This window comes from Perognathus longimembris, unplaced genomic scaffold (genome assembly GCF_023159225.1).
Source record: "Perognathus longimembris pacificus isolate PPM17 unplaced genomic scaffold, ASM2315922v1 HiC_scaffold_4570, whole genome shotgun sequence".
Taxonomy (NCBI): domain Eukaryota; kingdom Metazoa; phylum Chordata; class Mammalia; order Rodentia; family Heteromyidae; genus Perognathus; species Perognathus longimembris.
In genome coordinates, this window is record NW_025959902.1 from 44,508 (window position 1) to 69,734 (window position 25,227).

At 46.7% G+C, this 25,227-nt stretch overlaps 1 protein-coding gene across 1 annotated transcript; it reads right to left on the reverse strand.

Annotated features, from left to right (window-relative positions):
* Window positions 1-22,205: 22,205 nt before the first annotated feature.
* LOC125344872 (protein S100-A9-like) lies at window positions 22,206-24,224 on the reverse strand. Its single transcript, XM_048337177.1, has 2 exons — window positions 23,610-24,224; window positions 22,206-22,358 (listed from the first exon to the last, which is right to left on the reverse strand). The coding sequence occupies exons 1-2, from the start codon at window positions 23,901-23,903 to the stop codon at window positions 22,206-22,208; spliced, it is 447 nt and encodes a 148-aa protein (XP_048193134.1). The 5' UTR covers window positions 23,904-24,224.
* Between the last annotated feature and the right edge of the window lie 1,003 nt (window positions 24,225-25,227).

The window sequence follows — 25,227 nt, forward strand, 5'->3', positions numbered from 1 at the left end:
GAGACTGAAGCTCCTGTTCTAGAAAGGGCAGTCTTTCTGGACCTGGTCCCTGAGGCTATGCTTAATTCCAGGAACAATTGAAGCTGGTGGAATCACCTCACAGATCAAGACACAGGTTTATAGAGGTCAAGGATGCCCAAGCTGGCCCCAGAGCCCTACTGTGGCTCCACACTGGCCTGGCAAGCAGCCCTGGTACCAGCCCAAGGGCTGGGTGGACATGGGCCCTAGCCTCACACGGACAAGCCATCAGCTGGTCATCCTGACTGTCCTTGGCACATCCTCTCTTTCACTGGGTGACTTTTCTGTGTTATAGCTTAGAAAGATGTCTGAACCCATTTGGTTGTAAGTTATGGAAGGACAGCCATCATTTCTTCTTAGTTGTTGTTCTTCTGTTCCTGAGCTTAGCCTGGTGTTTTTCACACAGTGCTTCTGGGGGAATGAAGAAAAGTCTGAGGACATAAATTATTAAAGAGGTCAATTGGGAATTGACTGTATTAATAAAAGATTGGGGGAAAAAGATCAGAAATAGAGACAAGACATTCTACCTCTACCAAAAATCTTATTGCTAAAACAAGATGGATAAACAGGATTTTAAAAAATGTCCATTGACACTTTTGGGGAAAATTGTACTTGAAAAGATTTTAAAGGCAGATAATGTTGGGTTTGATACTTAGTTACATAACTTTTAAATGCGATTTCTCCCTCAGCAAAAATTTGTCCTTGTCAGTGCCAGAATTATGCAAGACACTTCAGTGTGGGGTGGTGGTGGTGTAGGGTTTTGCTTCAGGCCAACTGAAACCTGAGAGGCTCTTGATACAGTCAAAGCCACAGGTTCAAAGCTGCTCTTGAGCAACCCAGCACTGCCAGGCTACTCTCTCAAGATGAATCACAGAGAGATTTCTCCACCCAAGGTTAAAGATGAAGCCTGCACTGTCTTATAAAAGCCTCCTGGGTCGGTATCCATCATGAGTGCTGATTTCTAGCTAAAGCTCCACACTTGAGCACTGAGTGGTAAGTACCCTTTCCTTGTCTGGGTCCTTCAGTGGTCCATCGGCTTGTGGTTGTTGGTGGCCATGTTGCAATCACAGTGTTGGAAACCACAGATGTGTGCTTACCTGGGCATTTCTGGGCTGACACAGTAGTTTGGGCTGAATTTTAGACCAGACCAGCACTTAGTAGGGGTGGAGGTGCGATGATCGATTATCACCTGGGGAAAGTGAACAGCCAGGCCAACCCAGAACCCTTCCTGGATGAGCTTGAGTGAGCGATAACTTCCAAAGGATCCTGCCTGGTGGGTGAGGTGGTGGTGGTGGTGGTGGTGGCGGCAACACGGCCATTTGGAAGGTTTTTTTCCTCCTTCTTCAGTCTTTACACATGGTCACATATCCTTTTCTTCCCTATCCTGTCTACATACAATGTCACCATGGATCAAACGGAGTAGGTATGGAGGACTTCATGCTTTCTCTAAGCCCTAGAGGCAGAAAGAGGGAGCAGTAGATGTTGAACGGGTTGGTGAGGAGTTTCCACTAGATCTCCATTGTCTTTTAAGAGGATAACGTGAAGTTGAGAAGATGCTTACACTGGAAGATCACATGGAAGGCATCGTCAACATCTTCCACCAGTACTCAGTTCTGACAGGGGATCCTGAGACCCTCACTAAGAATGAGATGAGGATGTTGATTACAAGGGAACTTGCAAACACCATCAAGGTAGGTGATGCTCTTTCATCTCCAACTTCCTGGTCTCCCTTGCAGAGGGAATGAACGGCAGATCCTGGAGGGGGGATATTGGGGTGGATATTTGCCCTCTTTTGAACTCTCAAGGATATTGGTGGCACAGGGCCTCAGCTGCCCCCTCTCAGGAACTCTCCATCCCTTTGGTTTTGCTTACTCTTCTCCTGGGATCTGTTTCCCTAGAAGTACTGTGGAGAGATGCAGGGCAAGGGAGAGGTGAGTGAGTGAGCTGTAGAGCATGTTCTAGGTCAAGCCTTGTGTGACTCCAGGATGGCTCATGACACGTAGGCCTTGTTGTTCTTGTCTTGTGCTGTTGAGGGGCTTCATATGTCTGGGCCTGCCTAGCCTGAGCCCTGAGCAATAAGAAGTCAGAGAGCTGTGGGCCAGACTCTCACATGGAGGTTTTGAGCTCAAGAGTTTCTTCTTTTTTCTTTCTCTTAGAACACCAAAGATCAAGAAACAGTTGACAAAATAATCCAGGAGCTGGATGATGATGCAGATCTATTGATCAACTTTGATAAATTCTTAGACTGGGTGGCCTTCGTGTTGGTGTCAAGGAATAGAAAGCTCTAGAGGGCCTTTTCACTAGCAAGGTCTCCAAGAAGATGTTTTCTTCCTCTCACCATAGCCCTGCCTGGGTGTGGGGGGGTGTTGAGTTAATACATTCACCTGGGAAATGTTATTCATGGTGTGTGCACACTTTTCTTCCATTCTCTGACAATAGTCCCCCCTCATGCCTCATCCCTCCTGAAGTCTCACTTAGACCCTCTTAAAGCCCCTGCTCTGTTTCATCACCAAATACTTATGGAAAGTTCATCATTCATTCCTCCATTTATTCAACCTGTACATGTTCATTGGACACCTATGGTAGCCGGAGACCAGTGACCCTGTGAAAACCCAGCATTCCGTTTCTTGTTGAACCCTATTTCCAGTCCCAGGTCTCTAGTCCCCAGCTTTGTCAGGAGAATGTTTTCTGTCTGGTTCTGACTATCTTTTTTTTTTTTTTTGGCCAGTCCTGGGCCTTGGACTCAGGGCCTGAGCACTGTCCCTGGCCTCTTCCCGCTCAAGGCTAGCACTCTGCCACTTGAGCCACAGCGCCGCTTCTGGCCGTTTTCTGTATATGTGGTGCTGGGGAATCGAACCTAGGGCCTCGTGTATCCGAGGCAGGCACTCTTGCCACTAGGCTATATCCCCAGCCCCTGGTTCTGACTATCTTTAAGGCTCAGCATCTGAAGAATATCCCTGCCCCTAAGCCTCTGTAAATCAGATTGCTTGCTAAACCACAACCTGTGTGTGGTTCTGGCTTTTATGAATCCTGCCCCATTGGAAGTCAGTGCCGCTCTTAGTCCTTGGAACAAGGCAGTTGCTGGCCAGCTAATAAAGGCTCCATTGTCACCTTTGGCCATGCCTCTGTGAATTTCTCCACTCAGAGGTTATTACATTTGGAGGCCCCAGCGAGATGATGCATCTGAATGGCATCGGGTCTTGGCCCCTGGGAATTTCCCTGGTAGGTGAGTGCCTTGGCCCTCGGGCGACTGCCACTAAGAGATGTTCTCTAGCCCTGATGTTCCCCAAGCCTCTCTCAAGTGTCTGCTTGCAGAGCACCCACATGGATAAGAATCATTTGGGAACCCTCTGGAGGTGAGTTTGAGCAGGCCTTCATCTGCTGAGACTCAGTGGAATGCTGGATGTAGTGTTCCTTCCTGAATCTGAAGCCAGATTCAGGCCTGGGACTTCTTTGAGAAGTAATCTGTGTTGTGTGTGGCCCCTTGTCTGTCTTATCTGTCTTTTGGTGTTGTCTGACTACCAACATGGGTCAGAGAGTCTGGCTTGTTGAGTGGGAGTTGAAGGATTGATTCCTGCCTTATTCCCTCAGGTCAAGTAGACAATGGGTACACTTGAACAGGCTTAACTACATACCTGTCCAAAGGCAGCTCATTCCAACCTGGGCCTGGTCAAGGAAACCACCCTCAGTCCCCAGGGGACAATAGCCTCTCACACCAGGTGGAGCATTCCACTGTGGGCCAGTCCAAGGACATTGGCCTTGGCCACCAAGCTCCTTTTCCTTGTTAAACCCTATATAAGCCCACCCCCAAATTCAAGGCCTGTCACAATCTCCAGTCCTGTGGGAAGGTGTGTGCCCCTCGCTGTTCCTCAATAAATAGTCCTTGCCTGTTGTTGATCACATGTGGCGTATTCCTTTTCCATTCTCCTCCATTTTCCTCACAGGGTTGGCAGGCTCCCTGGGCAGAATTCGAATTCTGGTAGGGCTGAGCTGTGGGCTCACTAGGCTCTGACTCAGCCTTCAGTTTTTGCCTTGTCTTGTTTTCAAACCTGGTGCAGTAATATTAGGTCATGGAGGTCAGATCTGGCCAGTGAAAGAGGGCAGAAGCTGACTCCATCTCCACTATCTCCCTAGCCCTCTCTGCTCAGAAGCCCAAGAAGATTGTTTACAAACAATAATGGCGCCCCCCCCCCAAAAAAAAATTCTGGCACAAATTCTTGATGGGTGTGCCTGAATTCCTACAGGAAGGGAAGCCCCATCCCCAGGTAATGGGAGTCTGAACCCCAAGAGACAGGGGCTGGTACATGGCATATAGGTTCCTGAACCTGTCTGTGAAATGCTTGGAACTGGGAGCTTCCTATTACCCTGCCCTCTGACCTGACCCTATTTAGGGCAAGCGAGCTCAGGCGCCATTAAGCCATGGCAAATGTTCAAGTCTTGTGTCTCTCGTCCCATGGAGTCCCAAATCAGTTCTCCATTGGAGCTGAATTGGTTTGTCAGTACTTGGAAATCCTCCAGAAGTAAGTCTTTGTGCCACTGTCCTGTTTTGTGTTATATGTTTTCTGAAACCTGGGACCTGTCCATCGAGAACTTCCCCCCACAAATCCATCTTTTTACTTGAGACTGTCTCTGAGTGGTGGACTCTTGGAAGGATGGGAGGTTCCCCACCTCAGACACCATGACAGTACCAGTTTTAAGTGTGGACAGAGTAGTGATGGAAAACGTTGCTGACAGTGTCTAAGTGTTTTTCCATCTGTGATTTTGTGTTCGCCATCTTCTTGCACGATCTGAATAATGGAGAAGCAAAGATTGGGTAATTAGAGAAACAGGCTGCCCAGCTTCCTTGAGATGGTCTCTGGCAGAAAGGAGAGGCCAAAATAGGAGAGTAAGGGCGGTGATGGTGGCTCATGCCTGTCATTTTGGCTACTCAGGAGGCTGTGCTCTGAGGATTGAGTTTCAAGGCAGCCTGGGAAGAAATGTCTAGAAGACTCTATCTTTAATTAACTGTAAAAGAAAAATAGTACATTTAGTGCTAACCATTTGTGGAAAATCTGAGTGAGAGTACAATATTCTGACTTCAAACTCCAGCAACTGCACAAAAAGCTAACAATAAGGAATCAATGAAATAAATAACTAAAAATGAGAATAAAGCACTGGTTGCCACTGAATGGGGAGTCTGTCACACACACATGGAAAATGACTGGCAGTGTAGTAGAGAATGCCACCAAGCAAAGCATTTGAGGGCACAAGGCTGTAAGAAGATGTGAAGGAAGTTACAAAGTGAGCAGGGTCAACTAAGAAAGGCTTTAGGCAGAGGGTTTGGAAGAAAGTGGGGTAAGATGAGAAAAGAAAGAACTTGTAGGCTTCTCCCTGAAGAGCTGGCAGTTCACTTACCAGAGTCAGAGCCCCACAGAGCCTTTGACAGAGAAGGTTGGCCCTGGCTTTTATAGGCAGTCCCTGGCTGGGCCTCATGGTCCTCTCTGGGAAAGGTTGCTTCACAGGTGAGCAGTGTGGCAATTCTCACAGCGAGGGGGCTGAGGAGGTACAGAAAGTATTCACATAGCGCTTTGTCCGTGTGTATGTGTGTGTGTGTGTGTGTGTGTGTGTGTGTGTGTGTGTGTGCAAGTCCCTGTGCTGGGCCTGGTACTAATTTGGGAGGAAGCTGGTTGGTTAATTTACTTCCCTTTTCCCCCAACCCATGATCTTTTTGAGCCAGTCAACAATCCTACCACTCCCGGTGGGTGGCGGGGGTGTGTGGAGAGCCCCTTCATCATGCCTGTGTTCACCTGTGAGAGCTAGAGGTTGGCTGAGCATCCCGGGCCCCCACTGAATCCCTCTGCCTCTCACATGTGGACAATCTGTTCCCTCAGTTTGTGGACTCAACTTCCCTTTGGGATGTCCGGTCCCTGATTCTTAGGTGTGCTTGACTGAGCCCGGGGTGATCACCTCTGAGGAGCCTTCTAATCCCAAACTCTCCCCTACGGACAGGTGATCAACCCTTTTACTCCGTGGATGAAGAATTCCATGTTCGTTGAAGGACTGGTGGGTGACACGGTGGGTGCTGGAGCTCCCTCTTTGAGTCTGTGTGAGAGAGCCCTAGGGCTGATGAACTTCCAGCACCCGTCAGCATCCTCTTCTAAACACTGCTCCCCATTGGGGTCCATGCTCACCAAGGACTTTGACCTAAGAGACAGCTGTGTTGTGTAAGGTCCACCCTGGGAGGGCTCCATGCAGATGCCCCTGGCCTGTCTATGGTCCCCGCCCAGTCAGTTCCTGTGTTACCTAGGTAACTGGCATACTTGCAGGCAGCTACCTCCCCTCACCTGGCCACACCTCGCTGCCCCTGCCCTAGATAAGAAAAGTTGATTCCTGAACTGCTGGACTGAGGCCCAGGTGATGTGTGGCCAGTGAGAAGGGCTGACCCACTGACCCAAAGCCTACCTATGCCTCCAACCCTTCCCCAGCCATGCTGATCGCTATGCTTTTCCCTGATGGCCAAAACATTGAACAATGTTTCACATTATTTATTCTCCTGGTTAGTCACATGGCTCCAGTGTGGGCCTGGGCACAGGAGTGGAGAGAATGTGGGGTGGAACTGGGTGCACATTTAAAGGGCTTCTTTCTGGGTACATTCAGAATGAAAGTGAGGGAATGACTCTACTAGTTTAAAATTCACCTTTATACATAGCAGGCAATATTATATTCCATTTTCATTTACTATGATCTAATCCTCCAAATGACTCTGTGAAGAACAAATATACAGTCACTATGCAAAGGAGAAAAAGAAACTAGGCCAATGAACTGGCTTGGCCCAGGGTCAGTGGGAGGAGTGACACAGGACACAGCCGTGTTCCCTCCCAGGGGAAAAACACTATGAGAGAGTGGACTGGATTGTGTCATGCTGTTATTTCCTTTAAATCGTACTTGGATGTGTTTTTTTTTTTTTCCTGTTCCCCTCTCCCCCATGGTAGTCTATAAATAGGGTACTTTGTTTACCTTTTACTTTATAACCTGCTGTTAAGATTGGGGGATTTAAGAGCATTGGGTGGGGGGAGGGGGTCTTCTGTATTAAGAGTGAGACTGAAGCTCCTGTTCTAGAAAGGGCAATCTTTCTGGACCTGGTCCTTTCCTAATGGTCTCAGGCTGCTGCAGCCACTAGGAGCTGAGGCTATGTTGAACTCCACCAGGAGCTGAGGCTATGCTTAATTCCAGGAACAATTGAGGCCGGTGGAATCACCCCACAGATGAAGACAAAGATTTTAGAGGTCAAGGATGCCCAAGGGCCCAGAGCTGGCCCCAAGAGCCCTCCTGGGGCTCCACACTGGCCTGGCAAGCAGCCCTGGTCCCAGCCCAAGGGCTGGGTGGACATGGGCCCTAGCCTCACACGGACAAGCCATCAGCTGGTCATCCTGACTGTCCTTGGCACTTCCTCTCTTTCACTGGGTGACTTTTCTGTGTTATGGCTTAGAAACGTGTCTGAACCCATTTGGTTGTAAGTTCTGGAAGGACATCTTTTCTTCTTAGTTGTTGTTCTTCTGTTCCTGAGCTTAGCCTGGTGTTTTTCACACAGTGCTTCTGGAAAAGTCCGAGGACGTAAATTATTAAAGAGGTCAATTTGGAATTGAATGTATTAAGAAAAATTGGGGGGAAAAGATCAGAAATAGAGACAAGACATTCCACCTCTACCAAAAATCTTATTTCTAAAACAGGATGGATAAACAGGATTTAAAAAAATGTCCATTGACACTTTTGGGGAAAATTGTAGTGGCAAAGATTTTAAAGGCAGACAAGGTTGGATTTGATACTTAGTTACATAACTTTTAAATACGATTTATCCCCCAGCAAAACAGTTGTCCTTGTCAGTGCCAGAATTACGCACAACACTTCAGTGTGGGGTGGTGGTGGTGTAGAGTTTTGCTTCAGGCCAACTGAAACCTGAAAGGCTCTTGATACAGTCAAAGCCATAGGTTCAAAGCTGCTCTTGAGCAACCCAGCACTGCTAGGCAACTCTCTCAAGATGAATCAGAGAGAGATTTCTCCACCCAAGGTTAAAGTTGAAGCCTGCACTGTCTTATAAAAGCCTCTTGGGCAGGTATCCATCATGAGTGCTGATTTCTAGCTAAAGCTCTACACTTGAGCACTCAGTGGTAAGTACCCTTTCCTTGTCTAGGGCTTGTGGATGTTGGTGGCCATGTTGCATTCACAGTGTTGGAAACCACAGGTGTGTGCTTACCTTGGTACTTCTGGGATGACACTGTAGTTTGGGCTCAATTTTAGACCAGACCAGCACTTAGGAGAGGTGGAGGTGCGATGATCGATTATCACCTGGGGAAAGTGAACAGCCAGGCCAACCCAGAACCCTTCCTGGATGAGCTTGAGTGAGCGATAACTTCCAAAGGATCCTGCCTGGTGGGTGAGGTGGTGGTGGTGGTGGTGGTAGGGGCACCACGGCCAATTGGAAGGTTTTTTCCTCCTTCTTCAGACTTTACACATGGTCACATGTCCTTTTCTTCCCTATCCTGTCTACATACAATGTCACTATGGATCAAACAGGGTAGGTGTGGAGGACTTCATGCTTTCTCTAAGCCCTAGAGGCAGAAAGAGGGGGCAGTAGATGTTGAACGGGTTGGTGAGGAGTTTCCACTAGATCTCCATTGTCTTTTAAGAGGATAACGTGAAGTTGAGAAGATGCTTACACTGGAAGATCACATGGAAGGCATCGTCAACATCTTCCACAAGTACTCAGTTCTGACAGGTGATCCTGAGACCCTCACTAAGAATGAGACGAGGATGTTGATTACAAGGGAACTTGCAAACACCATCAAGGTAGGTGATGCTCTTTCATCTCCAACTTCCTGGTCTCCCTTGCAGAGGGAATGAACGGCAGATCCTGGAGGGGGGATTTGGGGTGGATATTTGCCCTCTTTTGAACTCTCAAGGATATTGGTGGCACAGGGCCTCAGCTGCCCCCTCTCAGGAACTCTCTATCCCTTTGGTTTTGCTTACTCTTCTCCTGGGATCTGTTTCCCTAGAAGTACTGTGGAGAGATGCAGGGCAAGGGAGAGGTGAGTGAGTGAGCTGTAGAGCATGTTCTAGGTCAAGCCTTGTGTGACTCCAGGATGGCTCATGACACGTAGGCCTTGTTGTTCTTGTCTTGTGCTGTTGAGGGGCTTCATATGTCTGGGCCTGCCTAGCCTGAGCCCTGAGCAATAAGAAGTCAGAGAGCTGTGGGCCAGAGTCTCACATGGAGGTTTTGAGCTCAAGAGTTTCTTCTTTTTTCTTTCTCTTAGAACACCAAAGATCCAGCTACAATCAACAAAATATTCCAGGAGCTGGATGAAAATGTAGATGGGATGGTCAGCTTTGAGGAATTCGTATCCCTGCTGGTCTCCGTGTTGCTGACTACTCATAAGAACATCCACAAGAAATAGAAAGCTCTCTGAGGGCCTATTCACCAGCAAGGTCCCCAAGAAGATGTTTTCTTCCTCTCACCAAAGCCCTCCCTTATCTGGGGGAGTGTTGAGTTAATAAATTCACCTGGGAAATGTTATTAATGGTGTGTGCTCGCTTTTCTTCCAATCTCTGACCATAGTCCCCTCTCATGTCTTATCCCTCCTGAAGTCGCACTTAGATCCCCTTAAAGTCCCTGCTCTGTTTCATCACCAAATAATTATGGAAAGTTCATTCATTCCTCCATTTATTCAACCTGTACATGTTCATTGGACACCTATGGTAGCCGGAGACCAGTGTCCCTGTGAAAACCCAGCATTCTGTTTCTTGTTGAACCCTACTTCCAGGCCCAAATCTTTAGTCTCCAGCTGTGTCAGGAACATGTTTTCTGTCTGGTTCTGACTATCTTTAAGGCTCAGCATCTGAAGAATATCCCTGCCTCTAAGCCTCTGTAAATCAGATTGCTTGCTTAACCACCACCTGTGTGTGGTTCTAGCTTTTATAAATCCTGCCCCATTGAAAGTCAGTGCCGCTCTTAGTCCTTGGGACAGTGCAGTTGCTGGCCAGCTAATAAAGGCTCCATTGTCACCTTTGGCCATGCCTCTGTGAATTTCTCCACTCAGAGGTTATTACATTTGGAGGCCCCAGCAAGATGATGCATCTGAATGGCATCGGGTCTTGGCCCCTGGGAAATTCTCTTGTAGGTGAATGCCTTGGCCCTCAGGCCACTGCCACTAAGAGATGTTCTCTAGCCCTGATGTTCCCCAAGCCTCCCTCAAGTGTCTGCTTGCAGAGCACCCACATAGACAAGAGTCATTTGGAAACCCTCTGGAGGTGAGTTTGAGCAGGCCTTCATCTGCTGAGACTCAGTGGAATGCTGGATGTAGTGTTCCTTCCTGAGTCTGAAGCTAGGATGGGCTGTCACCCATGTGCCTCCTGGGACTTCTTTGAGAAGTAATGTGTGCTGTGTGTGGCCCCTTGTCTGTCTTATCTGTCTTTTTGTGTTGTCTGACTACCAACATGGGTCAGAGAATCTGGCTTGCTGAGTGGGAGCTGAAGGATTGATTCCTGCCTTATTCCTTCAGGTCAAGCAAGACAATGTGTGCACATGAACAGGCTTAACCACATGCTTGTCCAAAGGCAGGTTATTCCAACCTGGGCCTGGCCAAGTACACCACCCTCAGTCCCCAGGGGACAATAGCCTCTCACCCCAGGTGGATCATTCCACTGTGGGGTTGGCCAAGGACATTGCCCTTGGCCACCAAGCTCCTTTTTCTTGTTAAACCCTATATAAGCCCACCCCCAAATTCAAAGCCTGTCACAATCTCCAGTCCTGTGGCAAGGTGTGTGCCCCTTGCTGTTCCTCAATAAACAGTCCTTGCCTGTTGTTGATAATGTGTGGCTTATTCCTTTTCCATTCTCCATTTTCCTAACAGGAGTGGCAGGCCCACCTGGGAAGAATTGGAGTCCTGGTAAGGGTGAGCTGGGGGCTCACTAGGCCCCGACTCAGCCTTTGGTTTTTGTCTTGTCCTGTTTTTAAACCTGGTAGCAGTTTTCAATGTGGATCATTGTTTTCCATGTTTTTGTTGTTCATTTGGACATCTTTGGGGGAATAAAAGTTCCAGCCTCTGGCTGGGCCCTGTCACAGGCCTGCTATGTCCCCCTCCCTGTGCGGCGGCAAGTGGTGGGGTACAGTCAGTTGCAGGCCCGGTTTGGTCCTCTAGCAATCTGGCTAAAGAGGTGGCTGTGGGCTTGGTTCAAACATTTGGCTGGTCCTGGCAGTGTAAAATAAAGTACTGTTGTTTAAAATTGGATAAAAGACAGGCCAGTTCAGTTTCAGGTGACCTCTCCCCTCCTCCCCCTCCCCTTCCTTCACTGAAGTTATCCAAAAGGTCAATTGGTATGTTAAAATGCCTCGCTAAACAAGCAGGCCCTGGACAAATCTTGGTTGGAAACAACCCAGATGCTCCTCTACAGATGAATGGATCTAAAAAATGTGGTATCTATACACAATGGAATACTACATAGCGATTAGAAATGATAAAATATTGGTATTCGCAGGGAAATGGTCAGAACTTGAACAAATAATGTTGAGCGAGACAAGCCTAGAACACAGAGAACAAAGGGGCATAGTCTCCTTGATATATGACTGTCAGGGTGGGGTGGGGGTGGGGGAACAGTAGAGACCAGTTCTGTGAAACAAAAAACTTCTTGTCAAATGGTATTTCCCACAGGTTTGGGTCAGCGACCTTACATTATGTAACTAAAACCAAACAACTACTAAACATAAAAAGGTCTAAAATAGACCTCTCAGTGGATTACAATAGCTCAAAAGCTATGTATGTATGATCATATGAGACAAGCATAAGCAAACTCTATTTTTGATGTTATATTTAAAGTTCTAGATGAATTTCCTTTGGTGTATGCCAAGTGGCTACTGTATATGTTTTTGGTACACTGGGTATTGTATATATGCCTACCTGATCTAGGGAAGGGAAAGAAAAATGTGGGTGTAAGATATCACAAAAAATGTACTCATTGCTCTATTATGTAACTGTACCCCTTTTGCACAACACCTTGTCAACAAAATTTAATTAATAAAAAAAAAGAGGTAGAGTACTAGCCTTGAGAAAAAAGAAGCCAGGGACAGTGCTGAGGCCCTGAGTTCAAGCCCCAGGACTGGCAAAAAAACAAAACAAATAAATAAATAATGGAGCTTAGGAGTCAACTTGGTATGTAATTAAGCTGGCTATGACATATAAATGGGGTCAGGAATGGTGCATGGATGCGGAACAGTTCTTTATGTCCAAATGAGGGTGGTTTAGCTTTGATGTCTGTTTCCCAATTGTGAGGGCTTTATTGGGTGCAGAGATTGGAGGGTGCCTACCTTGACCATATGCCCCTTCAGACTGAAGATGTAAACCTTCATATCAGTGATCTGATAGGGACATAAAAACCAGTAGGGAAATGTGAGAACCCAGTTTTCCATTTCTTGTTGACCCCCACTTCCAGTCTAGCTTCCAGCTGTGCCAGCAGAATGCTGCCTGTCTGGTTTGGAATCATCTTTAATGTCCAGCAGCTGAAAACTACCCCTGCCCCTAAGCTTCTGTAAATCAGCTTGCTTGCTTGTGAAACCGCCACCTGTGTGTGGTGCTGGCTTTGACAAACCCTGCCCCATTGGAAGTCAGTGCTGCTGCTGGTCTTAGTTTGGGGACATGATAGGCCAGGATAGGGCAGTCACTGGCCAGCCAATAAAGACTCCTTTGTCACCTGTGACTGTGCCTCCATGGATGTCTGGACTCCAAGGTTATCCCAGCCCTAGGAGGTACTTTTCCAAGTATGCATTCTATTGGGAAATAAACGAATGCACACATCAGTAAGAATGCAGCATATGCTACATGGGTAGGTAATGATAAGTGAAGAACTGAAAACTGAAGTGGAGGAGTTGGGTTGTGGTGGAAGCGGAAGGAGCGGGATGTTGATTTGGATGATGATGGGGTGGTGAGCATATGCATTTGGGCAGGAGTCAGAAAGAAATGAAAGGGAGCAGCTTGCAGATGGTCTGGTGGTTTCTGAGAGATGCACCAAGGCCTTGAGATGGGGTCATGAACTCTACATCCATATTTGTTCTTTTTTTGAACGCCCATATTTTTATGGTTAATTGGAGATTATTTGGAGACTCGTGGACTCTTTTTGAACTGTGATGCTCAGATCTCAGCCTCATGAAGAGCTAATATTACAATTGGGACCACCAGCGTCCTACTACCTTTTATTATTATTTTAGAGTGTATTTTTCCTACTTACAAAAACATTTACTGTAAAACATCATGCTGTGTTTTACCTAAGGCAGCAGCCTCACACTTCTGTTTATGTCTCCTGATTGCATCAAGAGGTCACATGGAGTGATTGACCTCTATTTTTCAGCCTCACGTAATCATACTCTCACAGTTGAACAAATTGTCTTGTCCCTGTTAGGCAACGCTTAAACGGCAGCCATGATGTTGCTTGTAATTCCAATAAAGTAGGAAGGGATGGGAGGATTATGGTGCAAGGCCCACGCAGGACAAAGAGTCTGAGATCATAGCTGAAAAAAATACCAAAGCTAAATGGGCCGTGTGTGTGTGTGTGTGTGTGTGTGTGTGTGTGTGTGTGTGTGTGTGTGTATAAACTGAAGTGTTAGAGCAAGCAAGAGTTCAAACCGTAGTAGGGCCAACACAAAACAAAAACCCAAAACAAAGCCAGAAAATAGCATAACACTGTGTTTTCCTATGGTGATATTCTCCTTTCATTATTAAGAGGACAAGCATTGCGTTTGGAGGCATTATCTTTGGTTAGAAATGATCCCAGTGAGGGGCTGGGGATATAGCCTAGTGGCAAGAGTGCCTGCCTCGGATACATGAGGCCCTAGGTTTGATTCCCCAGCACCACATATACAGAAAACGGCCAGAAGCGGCACTGTGGCTCAAGTGGCAGAGTGCTAGCTTTGAGCGGGAAGAAGTCAGGGACAGTGCTCAGGCCCTGAGTCCAAGGCCCAGGACTGGCCAAAAAAAAAAAAAAAAAAAAAAAGAAATGATCCCAGTGGCTGACATTGGCCAAGATGCATTGTACTCATGAAATGACATCTTGAATTGAAATTCCTCCATATAACTACTTAAAGATGATGATTAACATCAAACAAAATGATAAATCCCTCTAGTTACTTTGCAAAGGCACATCCTTTCTCCCCACTGCCAAAGCATCCTAGTTCCTAGGGTTGCAGTTCTCTATCAAAAGAAGAACACAATGTACAGTGAGAAAGTGCTCAGAGAGGATGATGACAAGGTAGAGGAGAAAGAGAGGGCAAGGTCAAGAAGGAAAGGGAAGAAGAGCAAGGGAGAGGAGGGAGAAAGGAACAGATTGAAGTGGTACAACATGCACCTAGGCTTCTCTCTTGTGCCTGCCTGTGCACCTAGCCTTTTCTCTCTTACCTCAGTACAACATGCACCTAGGTTTCTCTCTTGTGCCTGCCTGTGCACCTAGCCTTTTCTCTCTTACCTCAGATGCCAACACATGCCTTCTCTCACCATAAGATCTGCATGCCACAATTGTGGGTATGTGGGCACTAATGGGAGAACCAACAGTGGAAAGGGAAAACCTGCCAGGGGCCAGGTTTCTCTATGTTTTGTGTGGTTCTTTCAGGAGATAGAGTGAGGGAGGGGTCCAGTAGGGCCTGGGTCTTAGGTTGGAGGAACTGGGTTGGGTAAACAGGCAATAGGACTGAAGCAATGAGCTATTTCCGTGCTGTCACCCTGGTAATTGTAATGTCAAAATCTATGACCCAGGACTTTCTAAAATAAACATTTTAAGCAACTGTTGGGAAGGGGCAGTGCCCTGGATTGGGTTCTGGAATTTACTTCAGAGCAGGAACTGCATCAGGGTTGTGTAAAGTTGCCTCACTGGGCTGGTGAAAGCAAAGGTTTCTTTTCCCAGGAAGGTCTTGGCAAACAGCTCAAAATGGACAATACCTTATTTGTGCCAAAGGGGCTGTGGGTTTTTCTTTGCTTAATTGAGATGGAGCTTTGGCTCGTTTGGGATTCTGACCAAGTTGGCACTTTCTGCAAAGTGGTAGCAGAGGCTCTGTTAAACTCACCTGGGCTATCGTGATGGTCTCCTGGTGTGTCTATGGATTTGACTCCCAATTCAGGCCACGAATCTCAGAATGAGTGATTTTACAAAGCACAAACATCCCCATTTTCCTACCTGAAGCCCCTTCATTTTGTCTATGGTTCACTCCGTGAGTGGTGAGTTTCTTAGCTGAGCATCTGTCCTGTTACCTGTAGTTGTAGGTGTTATCTCTCCTCTTCCAACCCCTCTGCTCCTTATTCTCTCTCATTCCTGTGTGTGTGACACTTTCAGGCCTTTGCACATGTAGTATCCTCTCTCAAAGCACTTTTATGTTTTAATTCTGATGTCTCTAGCTCCCAGCCTCAATGCTACTTGGGAGCTCACCGCTCCAGGGAGATAGCCTCACAATGGTGGTAGGGGGGATGTCATTCCTCCCTCCTCCTCCCTCCTCCCTCCACACTTCATTGGCCTTTCATTTTCCATATTACAATGACTTGAGGACCAGCACTCTTGTACTTCTGTAGGCCTGGGAGTTTTTGGTAAAACTGTGCCTTATTCACCACAGTAGTCCTCTGGAGCATTATGCAGTGTCAAACACATGCTACCATAAGGGTCTACTTCATTTCTTCTGAGTGAACAAGGAAACAAATGAATGGAGTGAATTCAATTTTCTCCCAAATTCCAGATTTACCCCACACTACCCAGACCTGGGAGCATGATAGGACTACTGCTATGTGTCTGGGTTATGTTCAGCAATTCAGCCTCCTGTATGGGTCTTCCTCATCCTTCCCAGAAAGGTAGTCAGAAGTTCAGGTTCCACTGCTAACTCCACAAAAGGAGGACAGTTTCCTCTTACAAGAACTGAGAAACCATCATCAGATGACAGGCGTCTGGCTCTTAAGTCACAGTGGTACCAGGCAAAACCCCAAACTTTATATTTCTCCAAAGGACTCATTAATCATTGATGTAGCTTCTGATTCTCATGTGGGGTGGGAATCTTAATCTTGACAGTAGTTCCCTTGCTTTCTATGTGAGTGAAGAAGTCTTCATCCTTATTCTACAGAATATATCCATTTTGAAACTCTTTTTTTTTTCTTTTTTTTGCCAGTCCAGGGGCTTGGACTCAGGGCCTGAGCACTGTTCCTGGTTTCTTTTTGCTCAAGGCTGCTAGCCTTGAGCACTGCCACTTGAGCCACAGCGCCACTTCTGGCCATTTTCTATATATGTGGCGCTGGGGAATCGAACCCAGGGCTTCATGTAAACGAGGCAAGCACTCTTGCCACTAGGCCATATTCCCAGGCCAATCTATCCATTTTGAATGGAATGTAAGGGGCTAACTCATCTTGATGCTCTCTGTTAAACTATATTTAAGAAAATCCTGCAGGATTCTGTACATCTGACTTGCTAGAACAAATATTATTCAAGCAAGGTATAGATCTGAGTCTCTTGTTACACTCAGATTGAGTTCAGAGAGACCCAGGACAAGAAGAAGCACTTTTGGTATATAAAATGGTTTATCCTCTCTGTTGTTGGTCAGCTTCCAGGTCAGCTTCCAAGTCAGCTGGCATAGTAAAGTCCCTCCAAGCTACCTTGCCTCATCTTCAGGTCCACTTAACACAGCATCTCTACATTCTTGTTCTTCTAACCTGTTTACAAATCTACTGAGCCTTATGCCCATCCTGCTTTTGTTTATTCAATCTCAGTGTTCATAGAGATATTGTTCCATACCAGCACCTGGGGTTGTAGAGTAGATTTGTACCATCCCTGCTGTCAAGGAGATCAGAGTGAGGCTTGCAGATGAGTGCTTAGTTACTATTCAGAATCTGAGTGGCAGACATGTTAGAAAGTTATGTGGTCCTGTGGGAGGGAGATCATATGTTCTTCTGAAGGGTTGTCATTGGGGATGTATTCATGGAGACAGATACCAATTGAGCATTGATGGATCCAAAGAAAGCATTAGATATACTGTCATGGGGAAAATCATTTCTGGCAGAGAGGTGAAGAAGCCAGAGAAAGCTCTGTTGACAGAGGTTTGAATTCAGGGCCTCCTACTTGCTAGGAAGGCACTCTACCACTTGAGCCACATACCAGCCCTAGGGAGAGAGTTTTAGAGTAGATGAATGAATGTATGGATGGTAGAAGGCATGTAAGGGGTTAGATTTACTGAATGCTCCTTAATGGTTAGGAGTGTTGGGGCCGGGATTATGGCCTAGTGGCAAGAGTGCTTGCCTCTTATACATGAAGCCCTGGGTTCGATTCCTCAGCACCACATATATAGAAAAGAGCCAGAAGTGGAGCTGTGGATCAAGTGGAAGAGTCCTAGCTTTGATCAAAAAGAAGCCAGGCACAGTGCTCAGGCCCTGAGTCCAAGCCCAGGACTGGAAAAAAAAAAAAAAGCTTAGGAGTGTTAGGAAAATGGAGGAGAATAGAAAAAAAATCGGATGGACTGGATCGTCAACAGGCGAGGACTATTTATTGAGGAACAGCGAGGACACAGATCATCCCTTAGGTTTGGAGGTTATGCGAGGGGGTGATTTGGGAACAGGTTTATAAGGGGTTTGAGCACGGAGGAAGAGGTGATTGAAAGCACCACTAAGTCTGGGAAGTTGGTGGCTTTTTCTTGGGCCCTCAATAGAGTTTACAGCTGGGCTTAGGTCAATTGCTCTGCCTGCACATCAGAGCAGGTCAGCACATGCCTGGCGTTTTGCCTGATGCCTATATGGGCCTGGGAAAACTGGGTGGGAGTCAGTCCTTCATGTTTCATCTTTGTATACATAGAAAGAATGGGCCTAGAGTGAAGAGGCAAGTCCTTCAAGAAGGGTAACTAGGATGAGTGCCTGGCAGTCACAAGGAGGCAGGGTAGTTAATAAATTTGACCCAGTGTAATTCATGTTTTGAGTGTTACTGACAAAGGAGGAAGCTCCTTCTCTTGAGGAGCAGGAAAGGTTGGTTCAATCACATGGCAGGGATGTTAGTGAGATTCACTCAAGAATGGGCCTGGGGCAGGCTGAACTGAATCAACAGTTTTGGGGCAGGTTGGACTGAATCATTTTTTAGACTTCTTTGTTTTTCCCCACAGCAAATCTTTTTTCCCCTTTAAACCTAAGTCCAGTATGGGCTGGGAATATGGCCTAGTGGCAAGAGTGCTTGCCTCATATACATGAAGTCCTGGCTTCGATTCCCAGCACCACATATATAGAAAATGGCTAGAAGTGGCGCTGTGGCTCAAGTGGCAGAGTTCTAGCCTTGAGCTAAAAGAATCCAGGAACAGCGCTCAGGCCCTGAGTCCAAGGCCTGTACTGGCCAAATTGGCCTCCCCCAAGAAACCTAAGTCCAGTTTGGATTTGAATAGGACTTCAGATTCCCATAAACATGTTGACTCTGATGATTATTCACTTTCATGCTTTGGTCTCTTTCCCTCTCAATACCTCTTCCTGAAAAAAAAAGTACATGAGACATGTGGCAAATTTTAGAATATTCATGCAGTCAATATATGTTGAGGGCCTGCATTGTGCCAGTGCTCACTTTAGGTGCTGGGACTAAGGCATCTACAGCAGAGGACAAAGGCATGGAATTTGCCCTGTGGGGCTCGGTCTAGCATGGGAGACAGTCACAGACATATTTATGGCACATTGGTGAGTAATAGTCGCAGCAGAAATGAGAGAAGCACCCAGCCTACTCTGACTGAAACAGAACAGGGCAAGGTCCTGGCAAGGCTAGCATTAGAACTCAGGTCTCCTTCAGTAAAGGAAATGCAAATAAAAAACAACCCTGAGATACCACCTCACTCCAGTTAGAATGGCCTATAGTCTGAATTTAGGAAACAACAAATGCTGGAGGGGATATGGAGAAAGAGGAACCCTTCTCCACTGTTGGTGGGAGTGTAAACTAGTACAACTACTCTGGAGAACAGTATGGAGGTTCTTCAAAAACTTAGCATAGACATACCCTAATCCCCAGCCATACCACTCCTGGGTATCTATCCTGAACAACAATATCAAGGATACCGTAAAAACACCTGCACATCCATGCTTATTGCTGCACAATTCACAATAGCATGGAAACAACCCAGATGCCCCTCTACAGATGAATGTATCCAAAAAATGTGGTACATGTACACAATGGAATACTACATAGCGATTAAAAATGATAAAATAATGACATTCATGGGGAAATGGTCAGATCTTGAACAAATAACATTGAGCGAGACAAGCCTAGAGTACAGAGAACCGAGGCACATGGTCTCCTTGATATGTGGTTGTTGGAGGGGGTGCAGGGAGAACAGTAGAGATCATGACTATAAAACAACAAACTTCTTTTCAAATGGTATTTCTACATGTTTTGGTCAGTGACTTTACATTATGTATCTAAAACCAATTACTGAATAAGCATAAGAAGGTCTAGGATAAACCTATCAGAGGTTCATAAGAGCTTAACAGCTATGTACATATAATTATAGAAGATGAGACTAAGCAAAATGAACTCCAAGAGATGGAAACAGGAGGATTTTATCACTGTCATTAGGTTTTACACATTAGGTGAATTTCCTGTGGCATACCCCATGTGGTTACTGTATATGATTTTGGTACACTGGATAGTGTATATATGCCAATCTGAACTAGGGAAGGGAAAGAAAAATGAGGGAGGGTGTAACAAATATGACAAGAAATGTACTCACTACCTTATTATGTAACTGTACCCTCTCTGTACATCACCTTGCCAATAAAATTAAAAAAAAAAAACCCCAAAACCTCAGGCTTCCTTGCTCTTTCTTTTTTCCCTGCACCCATCTATGTGCAGAATGGAAGAAAGATGGCCATGCCCCACTTTCCTAGATGTGCGTGGGGTAGAAAAGTTGTCAGATAAGTAAGTGTTCTCTTTTCCCAGTTCCTCAAGTCAGGCCTTTCATGAAGGGCTGGTGAGGGCTTCTTGACTCTGCTACCCAGGCTCACAGAGCGCAAATACTGCCTGGGTCCTTCCACGTTCTCTCCCATAGTAGAGCCTCAGGGGATGAGGTTGTGGTCGGAACAGGGATGGGTTTAGGAAGGAGACTTTTAAACAGGAGTGTGGTCAGGGAAGGGGTTCCAACCACAGCAACAGTGAGGGGATTGTTGAAATTGACTCTGGAAGCACTCACATTTTATGCTCGGCCCTGGAGAAGGACCCTGAGGGTGCAAGTGATGAAAGAAATGGAATTCCAGTCCCCTGTCTCACTGTACAACTTTAATCAGCTTTACTACAGGGTGATCTTTAGGCTGGTCTCTTTTCTGCTCTGTGCTTCAGTGAACCAATGACTGCTAGTCTTTCTCCAGTGCCCATACATTCACATGTATGAATCTTCTCTCCACTGAAAGGATTGATGTGTGTGTGCGTGCATGCATGTGTGTACGTGTGTGTGTGTATGTTAGGGGATCTTAATATGAGTGTAGCTTGCACACACATTTTATGGGGAGAGAGCACCGAGATGACAGAGGAGTCACTTGGGTGTCACTCTGAGCTAGGTGCTTTGGTCCAAAGGCTGTAAGAGACAGCACTGGGGAAAATGGAGCCAGATCAGGTCACAGATTTTACAGAGAGAAGCAACTGTCTCCGCTGGCCTGAGCTCTCAGCTGTTGACTAACAACTGGAAGATTTTCTATCACCTCTTGAGGCTTAAAGTAAGAAGCACCAGTTGCTAGAGGCTCACTGGACTCAGAGCAAAAGCTCCTTATGTGACTCATGTGATTTTAATTACAGAGCATGGATTGCCGTTCACTTGTTTTGCTGGGCATGCAGGTGCTCTTTTCACTCTACCATCCTACTGGGGCTAGAGTAGGTAAGGGATTAACTCCTACTTCTACCCATATGATACCTCTATTTCCTGCCAGCATCCAATAAGAGATCCAACTCCCCTCCTGGATCCAGAAGTGAGTTTGCAGGTAAATCACACCTAATTGTTCTTGATCCTACTGCTTGAGTTCCAGTATCACTCCCTAGACATGGCATTGTCTTGGTTCATGTCAAGAAGACCTCCAGATGAAGTGTATATTTTGTGTGTGTGCTGGCACCAGGACTTGAATTCAGGGCCTCATGATCGTGCTCAGCTTCCTTGCTCATGGCTGGTCTTCAGCCACCACATTTCAGCCCACCATTTTGTCAGCTAATTAGATGTGTCTCACAGAGATTCCCAGCTGAAGCTAGCTTCAGAACCTCTGTCCTCCAGGCCTCAGCTTTCTAAGCAGCTAGGGTAGAATAGAGTTTCGTCAAGAGAAGTTTAGAGTGGAAAGCCATGGGTAAACTGGGCCTAAGGCTGGATAGGAAGGTGGCTGGCATACTGAAAGGGAGAGAGAGCTTGTCTTTGCTTTCTGCAACAAGGGCTATGCTAACAGGCTGGACAGGATGACTGGAACCTGAGCAGTGAGACTAACATTAGAGATGAGGAGAGTCAGAGGTACATATAAGGGGGTCAGGGCAGACTTAATCTTCTTCCTTCTCATTGTCTTTTCTTCCTCTGTGTGTGTGAGTGTGTGTATGTGTGTGTGTGCACATGCATGTGTGTGTGCTGGGGCTGGGGCTTGAATTTAGGGCCTGTGCACTTAGCTTTTGTGCTTAGGGTTAGCACTCTACCACTTCAGCCATACCTCCACTTCTAGGATTTTGTTGGCTAATTGGAGATATAAGTGTCATGGACTTTCCTGCTTAGGTTGGCTCTGAACTATGATCCTGGGCTGTCTTTGAATTGCTATCAAGTCTCAGTTTTTTGAGTACATAGGATTACAGACATGAGCCACCTACCACTGGCCTTGTTCTCATTTTCTGATGATTCAATGGATGCATAGAGCGGCAGACAAGGGCAGGGAGGCCCAATGTTTAGACTTCCAAGGAGGACGAGTTGGGAAGGGAACACAAATATGAAGAGCACTGGTATAGAGAAAGACTTTATTTCCTTTCATCTTCACTCCCCACAGCCAAGGTGGTGTGACATGACATTCCTTATGGCCCTAGTTGGGCAGGTGCAGAGTGGCCAGCCTCATGGATTAGTGGCTGTGGCCGTGGCCATGGCCATGATCATGACCATGGCCATGTCCATGAGCTTGACCACAGCCAGCACCCTGGCAACTGCCGTCCCCAAGGCCTGGTTCATGGCTGTGGCCTTACCCGTGGGCGTTCTTGTGCATCTCCTCATGGAAAGTGTTGGAAACCCTTGCCACTAGGATCACAAACTCATCGAAGTCCAGCGTATCATCCTGGTTTGTATCCAGATCCTCCATGATTTCATTTATTTCTTTGTCATCCTTATTCTCCTTCTGTAGATGTAGGAAAGGAGACTGATAGGGGTGGGTATGGCCAGGTGTGGAGACTAGGGAGTGCAGAGAATGACCAATGGCAAATACATAAGGAAAACCTTATAATGATAGAGGACTGACACTAAACATTTTCTGATTTATTCCCTAGACAGCCTACAACTTGAGTACTATGGATATTTTACAAAAGAAACTCAGACAATCCGTAACTCTAGAAATGTCTTCTCATTTGGTCCTTATAGCAACTTTCTAATAACAAGTAGAAATAGTCTCTTCCCTGGGGAAACTGAGTCTTACAAACTGGATAGGAAATTTTGCAGGTGGAAAAGCCTCAGGAGCAGGAGAGTAGAGGTGCAAATTCAGGTCTGACATAAAGCCTTGGCTGTCCCATTCCCTCCCCCTTCTCAGTCACTCCCTCTCTTTCCTCTCCCCTTTCCCTCTGTCTATTCTGACTCAGTACCTTGCTGGTGAGCTGTCAGTGCTCTAATACCTCCCATGGTGGCATTCCTCTACTCTATCAGGATGAGGAAAGGGTTCCAGGAGAGCTAGGTACTGGCTCCCTGATGACTGGCTTTAGGGCTAGAACTGAGACTGAGACTCCTCTATTCCAGCCTTCTTTGTCCAGGCCTTTGGTGCCCCAAGGTGACAAGAGAACAAAAAGGCTGGTGGAGAAAATTTCCTTTTTCCCCTCTAGAATTGCTTGAGCATTTTCCAACCCAGGGAACACACTGATATTTGACTTGAGTACCGTGTCAGCATTGTGCTGAGGGCATTCCATGTGCTCTAGATTCCTCTAGTTTCTATCCTGGTCTCTGGGTTCTCAGCTGAGGCTTAGTGGCCCTCATGTTCCTGCCAGAGTTCACCCTCAGGTCCTTGCCTTCCCATCAACCAAGCACTCAAATATCAACTCTTCAAAATGGGCCCCTTGTCTACCCTGTCACCTTTGCCCCACCTAGGGTAGCCTACATATAGGACTCTTATTGTCTAAAGGGACTTACTGAGTGACATCAGATTTACCTATTTTCATTCACTGTTGTCCCCACTGGGAGAATGAGCTCCTGTTTACCACCTTGTCCCTGTGCCCAGAACAAGGTGGCACACACTGCAGATGCTCAAGTGACCAATCTCCTATCTGTTGGTGCCAACTAACCTTTAGCCCCTCTACTGACAGAACTGAGGAAAGAGGCTGGAAAGGACCTGCTGACTGCCAATCGAGCCTTCACCCCCCTCCCTCCTGAACCAAAGTAACTCTACCTTGAGGAAGTTTGGCAGCTCTTTTTGCACCAGCTGTTTGACTTCCTTCTTGTTCAGGGTGTCTGGGTGCCCCAGCCGGACAGAGTAGTGATGGAAAACGTTGTTGACAGTGTCTAAGTGTTTTTCCATCTGTGATTTTGTGTTCGCCATCTTCTTGCACGATCTGAATAATGGAGAAGCAAAGATTGGGTAATTAGAGAAACGGGCTGCCCAGCTTCCTTGAGATGGTCTCTGGCAGAAAGGAGAGGCCAAAATAGGAGAGTAAGGGCGGTGATGGTGGCTCATGCCTGTCATTTTAGCTACTCAGAAGGCTGAGCTCTGAGGATTGAGTTTCAAGGCAGCCTGGGAAGAAATGTCTAGAAGACTCTATCTTTAATTAACTGTAAAAAAGTAATACATTTAGTACTAACTATTTGTGGAAAATCTGAGTGAGAGTATAATATTCTGACTTCAAACTCCAGCAACTGCACAAAAAGCTAACAATAAAGAATCAATGAAATAAATAACTAAAAATGAGAATAAAGCACCGGTTGCCACTGAATGGGGAGACTGTCACACACACATGGAAAATGACTGGCAGTGTAGTAGAGAATGCCACCAAGCAAAGCATTTGAGGGCACAAGGCTGTAAGAAGATGTGAAGGAAGTTACAAAGTCAGCAGGGTCAACTAAGAAAGGCTTTAGGCAGAGGGTTTGGAAGAAAGTGGGGTAAGATGAGAAAAGAAAGAACTTGTAGGCTTCTCCCTGAAGAGCTGGCAGTTCACTTACCAGAGTCAGAGCCCCACAGAGCCTTTGACAGAGAAGGTTGACCCTGGCTTTTATAGGCAGTCCCTGGCTGGGCCTCATGGTCCTCTCTGGGAAAGGTTGCTTCACAGGTGAGCAGTGTGGCAATTCTCACAGCAAGGGGGCTGAGGAGGTGCAGAAAGTATTCACATAGCGCTTTGTCCGTGTGTGTGTGTGTGTGTGTGTGTGTGTGTGTGTGTGTGTGTGTGTGCAAGTCCCTGTGCTGGGCCTGGTACTAATTTGGGAGGAAGCTGGTTGGTTAATTTACTTCCCTTTTCCCCCAACCCATGATCTTTTTGAGCCAGTCAACAATCCTGCCACTCCTGAGGGGGTGGGGATGGGGAGCCCTTCACCATGCCTGTGTTCACCTGTGAGAGCTAGAGGCTGGCTGAGCATACCGGGCCCCCACTGAACCCCTCTGCCGCTCACATGTGGACAATCTGTTCCCTCAGTTTGTGGACTCAACTTCCCTAGGGATGTCCTGCCCCTGATTCTTAGGTGTGCTTGACTGAGCCCGGGGTGATCACCTCTGAGGAGCCTTCTAATCCCAAACTCTCCCCTACGGACAGGTGATCAACCCTTTTACTTCGTGGATGAAGAATTCCATGTCCGTTGAAGGACTGGTGGGTGACACGGTGGGTGCTGAAGCTCCCTCTTTGAGTCTGTGTGAGAGAGCCCTAGGGCTCATGAACTTCCAGCACCCCTCAGCATCCTCTCCTAAACACTGCTCCCCATTGGGGTCCATGCTCACCAAGAACTTTGACCTAAGAGACAGCTGTGTTGTGTCAGGTCCACCCTGGGAGGGCTCCATACAGAGTCCCCTGGCCTGTCTATGG

Excerpts from the sequence above, each read along its gene's own strand:
- LOC125344872 (XM_048337177.1), bottom strand. The coding sequence starts at position 23,903 with ATGACAGGCATGAGCCACCATCACCGCCCTTACTCTCCTATTTTGGCC. Across the intron at positions 22,359-23,609 it reads AGCTGCCAAACTTCCTCAAG|AAGGAGAATAAGGATGACAA; the intron begins GTAGAGTTACTT and ends CTACATCTACAG.